The 9,190-nt window shown below is 49.5% G+C and overlaps 1 protein-coding gene across 8 annotated transcripts in view; it reads left to right on the top strand.

The window, feature by feature from the left end:
- The first annotated feature begins 1,935 nt into the window (after positions 1–1,935).
- Positions 1,936–9,190, top strand: part of Ttc7a (tetratricopeptide repeat domain 7A) — a 115,424-nt gene continuing 108,169 nt past the window's right edge. For 3 of the 8 annotated variants that reach the window (XM_046424729.2, XM_046424722.2, XM_046424761.2), the window contains exon 1: positions 1,937–2,435. In XM_046424729.2, coding sequence (XP_046280685.1) covers positions 2,249–2,435 — 187 coding nt within the window. In that variant the 5' untranslated portion in view covers positions 1,937–2,248. Of the gene's footprint in view, positions 2,436–9,190 lie in introns of all 8 variants that reach the window. The other 5 variants (XR_006847250.2, XM_046424712.2, XM_046424738.2 and 2 more) reach the window with 3 other exon arrangements.

The following is a 9,190-nucleotide window of genomic DNA, read 5'->3' as shown; positions in this document are numbered from 1 at the left end:
CTCAGCTCTTTTTACATCTTATTTGGAGACAAGGTCTTGCTGAATTGCCCAAGCTGTCCTGGAATTTATCATCCTCCTGCCTCAGCCTCTCCAGTAGCTGGGATTACAGGCTAGTGCTACTGTGCCAGTTCTATTTGCCTTTTTATATTAGCAAATGTATGGATGCAATCACAGCTGCTGTTTGTTCTTTTCCTAAAATCTCTCACTCCCCTGAAAAATGTTGGTCACTATAGAACCAGGGTCTTGTCCCTCCTGGAAAAAAAGCTGAGAAGGGATCAAGTATGTTGAGGAACAGCTTGTTATAAATCTAAAGCAGGAAGGCTGGGTGATGCAGTCAAAGAAACAGGCAGTGATTTCCTTTGCAGTCAGTTCCCTGGTGTTCTGTAATATGGGAAGGGTCTGGCAAAGGAGTGGGGAGAAAAGAGAAGAGGTTTAAAGTTAACTCTCTTTTATCAAACCGGTGATTCATTCCTGCTCCAGGACTGACTCCCAGGAATGCCAGGCCAGGGGCAAATCACAGTGTGTTCTCAGGCTACTCTAATCCAACCTCTCTCCAAGTGAAATTCAGTTCTGGTGACCATCAGGGGCAGCCAAAGGGTAACAAAAAACCAGCTTGACAGGAGTAGGCCAAGAGGGGTTTATGAGCTGATTGAGTAAATTGTCTCTAAATTCCAACTGCCAGAGCTGTCCCAATTTTCTTCCATCTATCTCCTGGCTCCTAGGGGTTGAGAGCAGGGCCTAGGATTAGGAAATTCTGCTCCCCAAGCAAGGAATGGAGCTGAACTTGGAACCCTGAGAACAGGGGTTCCTATAGGGTATCTATAGGGGAGCTGGGGCTATAGGTAGGGACAGGAAGACTGTCACCAACTGACAACTCTCTAGAAGCAAAGGGCCCTGTGGTGCTAGATACCAGGAGTTTGGGCTCCTCTTGACAGAACCACCTTCCCACTGTTACAGTTGTCCGGAAACAGCGAAAGTTTTCTGGTGTTGGAATGTACTCCCAAGGGAGGTGTGGTGAAGATTTCCAAGTGGGGTAGGAAACGGTCACTTTCTAAGTCCTTGGAGGCTGAGCTCAAAAGCTTGCAGTGACTTGTCTTGTGGACACTTCAGAATGGGTCATACAACGTGTGATTTAAGTACAGGTATTTGGGTTCTTTGGGTCCTGCTGTGGTTACTTGATTGATGTCCTCCATCCCTGTGCTAGACTGTGAGCCTTGGGCGCAAGGTAACCAGTCAGTGTTCTTTAGTAATCCTTTGAATTTCCGGGCTCTCCTGGTCGCCGGGCTAAGCCCTGCTAAGGGTTCCACGCAGCTTTGACCACAGTCTTTCGACACCACCATGAAGAATTAAGTAAATATCAGGTTGGAGAAATCCAGGGCAACAGAGATTCAAGGCAGTCTGCTAGTGTAGTGTAGTTCAATCGGAAAAGAGGAACTCCGCAGTTAAAAAAGAAAAAAACTCTCGGGGGTCAGAACCGGCCCACTTGCTCCTGAGCACCACCCGAGCTGCGCGCCAGGCCCGCGCGTTCTACAGGGCCCGGCGGGCGCGCGCCAGGCCCGCTCCCGGGGAGGCTCGCTCTCTGGGTTGGGGCCGGCCAACCGGCCTCTCCCAGGATTTGTGACGTGCCAGGGGCAGCAGCGGTGACAGGGCCACCACACAAAGCCGGCACTCTCCCAGACCAAGAGCCCCGACGGGAGGGGGCGGGGAGCGAGGCGCCCCCCGGCGCCCGGGCTCCGCGCAGCATTAAAGTGAGCTCCGACTCCGCGGCGGCGGGGGGCGGGCGCCGGGGAGGCCGGGAGCGCCCGTCGCGCGCCTGGCTGCTGTGGCCGCGCTGGCCGTCCGCGCGCCCGGCTCTCCGGGGCCGCACCACGCCCCCTCGGGGGTGGAGCCTTGGCCAGGGGCGGGTCCGCAGCTGGCGGCGCCCGGGCCCGGGGCGGGGGTTGTGGCAGCAGCTGCCGCATAGGAGGCGAGAGCGACGCCGGGAGTTGCTGCAGCGGAGGCGGAGGCTTCTCCAGGACGCGTCCGGACCGCGCAGCCGGAGCCCCAGCCCGGAGGCGCCGGGCGGTGCACTCGGTGCTGCTGCTATCGCCACTCTCCCGCAGCCACCAGGTCCCCCGCTGCCACCAGGGCCCCGGCTACCTTCAGCGCCTCCGTCGACCCCGCCGTCGTGTGCGCCCCAGCCGGGACGCCGCCCTCGGCCGGGTCTCCACTTTTCAGCCGCACCTTCCATGACAGCGCCCGCGCGAAGATGGCTGCGAAGGGCGCGCACGGCACCCACCTGAAGGTGGAGAGCGAACTGGACCGCTGCCGCGCTGAGGGCCACTGGGACCGCATGCCTGAGCTGGTCCGGCAGCTGCAGACGCTGGGCATGCCTGGCGGCAGCGGAACCAACCGACGATCCAGCCCGAGCTCCAGGATCGGCTCTCTGGACACGGGTGAGTGAGGGAAAGGACTGGTTAGAACCAGCAGCAAGCGCGCGAAAAGCACCGCCTCCTCCAGGAAGAGCGCCTTGACTGTCCCGGCAAGCAGCCAGGCAGTTAGGAAGGTTCTGGTACCCCAGGAGAAAAATCACATGCATATTAGGTGTTTGGAGAGAAGGGAGATAAACGGCTTTTGCTCTCTGCCCTTTAGGATCGGCGAGTAGTTCTGTCTACAATGAATGGTGGTAGCTGCACACATCCTGTCAGTGCGTGGACAGGACTCTAGTCTCCCCAAACTCTTATCAGGTGAAGGCTGTGTCTGCCCCTCTTGGCCCTCCCTTTAAGCACAGCTCGCTCCACAGCAGACAGGAGTGGAGGCTTATTGAGCACCAGTAGTTTTGTGAAGTGAGGAAGAGGCTGGCGAACCTCAGTTTCCTCATCTGCGGTGAACTCGGACCCTATCCAGCCCGGGCAGTTGGTGGCTTTAGCAGTAGGGCTGGTTTGACTGGGCTGGGCTCTCGTGCTGGGGCGGGAAAGCACCCTGATGGGGTGGCGGGAACACCCCGCCCAGTATCTAACCCTAGATCCTGTTCCCTCTCAGGCCGAGAGCTCTCCCTGAGTCCCCTTCGTGTGCGCAGCCACCTGGGAGCTTTTGTTGAAGGAGACAGAGAGTAAATATAGATATAAAGAGTTTTTAAAGATTGCCCAGCCTGGAGAAGTTTCTGTGGAGGAGACAGGATGATAATAATAATGGTTAACATTGATGTGATGCTGTGTGCCAGCCGCTGACCTAAAGACTTTTCAGTCAAATCATTACTTTTCAAGGCAACCCCAGGAGACGTTACTCCTGATTGCCCCACTTTACAGATGAAGAAACTGAGGTCCAGAGAAGTTAAATAACTCGATCATCCAGCCACTAAGTGAAGGGAACAAGATTTGAACCCAGGTTCAAAGTACAACCTAATCATTTGCATTCTCACCTCAAAAATACATAATGCAGAATTCCTACCCTCAAAGAACTTCCAAAGTGGATGGGAATCAAGGAAGTGATTGGAGGGTGATTGTGTGTTGGATTGTAGAGCTCAGAGGAGGGTAGATGGTTTTAAGGAAGCAGCAGAACTTTTACTGGCCCATGTGTTTGGGAAGGGAAGGGTGTGTTTGCCCAAGGAGGAAGGATGGGAGGGTCCTGAGGAGCTTAGTGACAATCTGTTTGAGGCTTTGAAGTTGGTTTAAACCTACTTACTCATGAAACTGAGGGGTGGTGGGCAGAGCTGCAGATGTGCTTTAGGAGAAGCTGGTAAGCTCCCCGCTCCAGGGCAGAGTGGATAAGTTGCAGGGGCCTCTATCCCCTCTATGAGGCCTTGACTCCTGGGTGAGGTGTGTGAATCTGAGTGAGGGTGGCACCCCAGAGAAATGTGTAGGGCCCAAGACAGGACCTGAGGCCTCCTTGCATTCACATGGGCCAGTATTTCTAAGCTGTTCCTTAGAGGTCTCAATGAGGTTGCATAGTTTGTTAATTGGTATCCCACAAGAAAAGGGTTTAGGGAGCCAACAAGCTGAGAAATTGGAAGAAAATAATTCAATGATGGGGCTGGGATTGTGGCTCAGCCGTAGAGCATTTGCCTAACACGGGCGGGTCCTGGGTTCGATCCTCAGCACCACATAAAAATAAAGACATTGTGTTGTGTCCATCTACACCTAAAAAATAAATATTAAAAAAAAATCAATGATGTTAAACAGAGAAAAAAAACAAACAAAAACTCAGCAACAACTGCAGAACCTTAATGTGTCCACCTGCATGTGATGTGAAAGACAAGGCTAGAGGATAAACATTTCTCAATCTTCAGTTGACCATATTCTATGGATCATCATTGGGAAACACTGGTACAACATAAGCAGTAGATAATATGGTATAAAGAGCTGTCTCTGTTTTTAAAATTCTTGTAAACCACTGGGCATGGTGGCGCCTACCTGTAATCCTAGTGCTCCGGAGGCTGAGGCAGGAGGTTTGCAAGTGCAAAGCCAGCTTAAGCAATTTAGTGGGAGTCTGTCTCAAAATAAATAAAAAGGGCCGGGATGTGGCTCAATGGTTAATCACATCAGAGTTCAATCTTTGCTACCAAAACAACACAAAACAAAACAAAATTCTTGGAAACAGCCCTATGAGGAGGGCTAAGATTTGTCTCTGTCTTAGATGTAGGAACAACAAGGCCCAAAAGTCACAGAGTGTCTATGTGGTAAAGACTGTGCCCACACCTGAGTTTCTGCCAGCAGACCTACAGGTGGCAGAGGCAGAGAGTGGAACCTGGGCTGGTGTCACTGTGAGAACGGACCAGTTTAAGGAGGGAAACGAGGGGCAGTTTCTCCTCCCAACTTCTGGGTTTGGTTCTGAGTGACTTTTCTCGCACTGTTAAACCCAGATGCACAATCCCCAGCACATGTGCACGCACGTACACATGCGCACACATGCAGGTCCACACACACGTGAATGTGAGGAATGAAAACAAATGACTCCCAAAGCCCACGCACAGAGCATTTTTAGGTTGACAGGTATTTGGTTCTCTCTCTTAGGGTTTCTTGGCCACTCAAGATAATGTGAGCCTATTCTTTTTGGGGGTGTTGGCACTGTCCAGAAGGGAGATTCTTAAAGTCCTTCCTGACCTGTTGGACTCTGTCAGTGGCCTGAAGCTTCAACAGTGTGGGAGGGGCAGAAGGCCCAGACGGGGAGAGCTGACTCCCATGGAGCCCAGGTCCTGTTAGAGGTTTCTACAGAAACTAAAAGCAGCTTCCAGAACATAGATTCCACTCCAGGGAGGAGGAGAGAATGGAGCCTGGGGGGCCCTGTCAATTGGTATAAAAAATATGAGGAGACAATGAAACAGAACAGGCGCCCCCCCATCCTTTTCCTATCTGAGGAGCAGCTCCTCACCACCATCCTGGGAGAGGGGAGTTACTACTCTTTTGCAGTTTCTTCAAACTCACATCCCATTTAGATTTGGTTCGGTTGGGGCAGGGGAACCCCCAAAATGTGGCTGGTGGTTCTGGGGTTTGTTCACATAAAAACAAAGAGCCCATCTAAGTGTTTTTTTTTTTTAACTTTATTATTATAAACAATTGCCAAAACATTTTAAAGAAGATTGAATCCCACGCATTATCAACCAGCTTTAGTGATCACGAACTCAGACACAATCTTGTTTGAGCAAAACCTCAGCCCATTTCTCTCCCACACGTCAATATTTCAGTGTGTATTAATTAAATAAGAACTCTTTTAAAAAAATCCACCATGCCATTGCTACCTCTCCAAAAACTCTAGCAATGACATTTCCCAGTCTGTTAGGGTCCAAGGAAGGCCACACATTGTGTTTGGCTGTTGGATTGTCCCTTCCTCCCAGGATTTTACAAGAAAATTTGAAACATACAGCAAAGGTCAAAATTTTGCAGGGAACACTTGCAAACCCCCCCCCCCCCACACACACACCTGGATTCTGTCATTAACCTTTCACATCTTGGTTTGTCATGTCTGCTCCTCTTGTTACCTCATCTGTAGTCACCCCATATTTTTGTTTCGTTTTTTTAGCTGGATGATCTCTTTCTCCTCCTCCTCCCCCTCCTTCTTAAACTGGAGATTGTTCTGAACATTTTTGTAGTTGAAGTTGGGAGAGGTGTTGGGGGCAGGTGGCCTCTCTTGAGTTTCTGCCTTTTCCTCCCCTGGTTGTGGTTGGAAGGCCCCAGCCCTGTGTGGGGAGCAGCTGCCGAAACCACCATGCTCTGTTTAACCGAAGGGGAAGGGCCTGATCTGAACCCTCCTTCCTGGATGGACCCACATTTCCTAACTACAGATTGGCAGGCTTTGTGGGGGAAGACAGTGTGTTTTAAATGAGGTCTGAGCAGGAGACAGGTGGTCTTCAAGTTGGTCCTGTGACCTGGCACCCTGAGAGAGGCTGCAAGGGGCTGGGAGCTGAGAGGACTTAAGGAAAGTAGCTGCCAGAAGCTTCAAAAGGAGAGTGAGGAAATGGGTGGCCATGAGATCAGACCCCCTCTAGGCTTCTGCTGGAGCCCTTGACCCACACCCAGCAGGGAGTAGGTCTCAGACTGAAAGGATGTTCCAAAGCAACTCCCTTAGCTTTGGGGAGACAAGGATTCCTTTATCCATCTGGATTCTTATTTTAACAACTGAAATTTAGAATATTTAATTCCAAAATATCTTTTTGTTCCACTGAGGGGCAAATGCAATGGAAAGAAGAGGGGAAAGGGAGCGAGGGGTGGGGCAGGGAGAAGGAGAAATGAGCAAGGGGACAAAAGTGAATTTCTGATACCCACTGAGAGTCTGCTAAACAAAAAACAAGACTGAGTGGGGAGAATGCAGAGAGGGCACAGACTCCCGGAGAAGGACCTGAAGTGTTCATAAACAAATATTCCGACACTCACAGGTGCATGAAAGTGAGAACAATTCTTATCCCTGCCCTAGAATTTACTATTAGTTTTTAACCAACTCTTTGCAGCTTGGAGACTGTTATTTATTTTTAAATTACCAGAAGCTCTGCTCTGATTGGGATGCAGGACAGATGATTTTTTGCTTGTGTTATATTATTATCGATAGTGACCCTAAGGATATTGTTATCTTTATCATCATCTACAAAGTGGAAATAATATCTACCTCTTAGGGTTGTACAGGTTAAATAAAACTATAATAAAGTGCCTGGCACTTAGTAAGCCTTCATCAAATATTAGTTCCTCTTTTGCAGTAGAAGACACTCTTATGGTTTAGAGCAGTGCTTCTCAAATGGTTTGTGGTGAGTGATTAATATTGTTTAAATCTCCAATCTGCTGTGCTCTGATACTTTTCATAAAATACAGTATAAATAAAAATACAAGAAGAAAAATACATAAAGTACCCCCCTCAATTTTTTTTAGCATTAGATTCAACAAACTCAAAATGACTCTGTCAGATTTCCACACATGCACTCTATGTTTTGCACCTGTCTGATGCCACCCGGGTTGTATTACAAGCAATAAGCCTGCACCAGCCCAGGGCCTTAAGGGGTGTGCTGGGAGGGGAGCAGATTTCTCTTGGCTTGAAAGCACTGAGCTAAGGGGCTCTGGGAGTGCTGGGTCTGGCAGGTGAGTGGCGGGCAGGGTGGCCTGGTTGCTGAGCCTGTGCAGAGGCTCCTCAGGGCTGAGGGGCGTGGACACGCCCAGGGGTGGAGCCTGGGGAGGAGCGCATTTCTCTCCAGTTTTGCCAAAGCGAAGCCTATTGGATGGGGCGAGCCACTTGCCCAGAGGCGCTCAGCTCAGGATGCCACTGGAGACTGGCACTTGCCACACACTTATGGGTAGCCCTCCCTCCTCCTGGCTGAGATTTGGAAATGAAGATTGGCTTTTAGTCCTGGGTTGACTGAAAATTTACTTTTGACTACGTAATATATTCATATACTACAACATTCCCAAAGTACCAGCAAGCGAAGAACAGAAAAACTTCGCCGCGTCTTTGCACCCTGTCGTCAGCCAGCAAGGTTTTCAGTGTGTGTGTGTGTGTGTGTGTGTGTGTGTCCTGTCACCAATTTGTATGCGTAAACACACAGTAGCATACGACAGGCACTCCTGTTCACTCTGTTTTCTTACCAATTTATCTTGCAGTTCATTCCATAACAGCATGCAGAGCATCCTCTTGTCTTTGGCTGTATGGTGTCCCTTGTGGACATAATCATACTTTAGCCTCCTGTTTGGATATAAAAGCTGTCTCTACTTTTCTGCTAGTATAAGTAATGCTGCAGGAATTATCTTATGCATAGTTCATTTTATACGTGTGCAAGGGCGTCTCTAAGAGTGGAATTGCTGGTGCAATGGGGTTATACAAAAATGATTTTGATATATTACCAAAATGGTTCTTTATAGAGTTTTCCACCAACCTGGGCCCCCTCACGTGGATGATTGTTTGATCCAAATACTTTTTTGGCCATTTCCTCAAAATAGTAATTTAAAAAAAAATCATGAGGTAGGTAGCAAAGGATCCAGTAGCAGGTGTACCCAGAGCAAAAGTCTCCCGGGATTTTGGGTCTGAGACTACTCTCTACAAGGAGTTATCCCTTAGGAAGGGAGACTCCTCTCTAGAGCCTGTAATTGTGGACTTGTGGCTTTGAGACTGAGCAAACAACAGGAGTGATCCTGAGAGTGAGGAGGGAGTGGGTCCCCTGGGTAGGTCCAAAGACAGCATCATGGCAACAGAAAGAGGACTCCAAAAAGATGGGACTGAGAGCATGCATTCCTAAAGACATTTGTTGGGTTGGCACTTAACTCCCAGAGCCTGATGGCTTCTTCTCTGGGAAGTTGAGAGAATGTGATTGACAGGTATTTATTATACACTGACATTGAGTGGCAGGTCTAGTCCTTTCTCTGGGAGAGGGACACTGAGCATAGCTAGCTACTTTAGGTTGCAGTGAAACTCAAACGCTCTGCAGGGTGAATGTATATATACCTGGCTTTCATGCCCAAGTCATCTCTGCTGCAGGTAGTGGGAATATGGTGGTCACAAGACTGGAGTTTCCAGTGTGGTAGGGAGAGACAGCAAATTCAACCAAGCAGTGTGAGCCACCTGCCCAGTGGTCAGGTATGCAAATGAGCTACCCTATGAGTGACAACTCCTGAAAATGCAAGTATTAAGCATAAGGATTTGCCTTGCTACACAAGTAAATGTGCTTCCCACTTGAACTCTGCCTTGACTGCTAGGTTATCCCTAGGCCATATTAAAATACCTTAAAAATGGAGAAAAC

Source organism: Marmota monax, unplaced genomic scaffold (genome assembly GCF_021218885.2).
Source record: "Marmota monax isolate L192 unplaced genomic scaffold, Marmota_monax_Labrador192_F-V1.1 WCK01_AAM20220418_F8-fsc00015, whole genome shotgun sequence".
Taxonomy (NCBI): domain Eukaryota; kingdom Metazoa; phylum Chordata; class Mammalia; order Rodentia; family Sciuridae; genus Marmota; species Marmota monax.
This window is presented reverse-complemented; position numbering and strand designations above follow the sequence as displayed.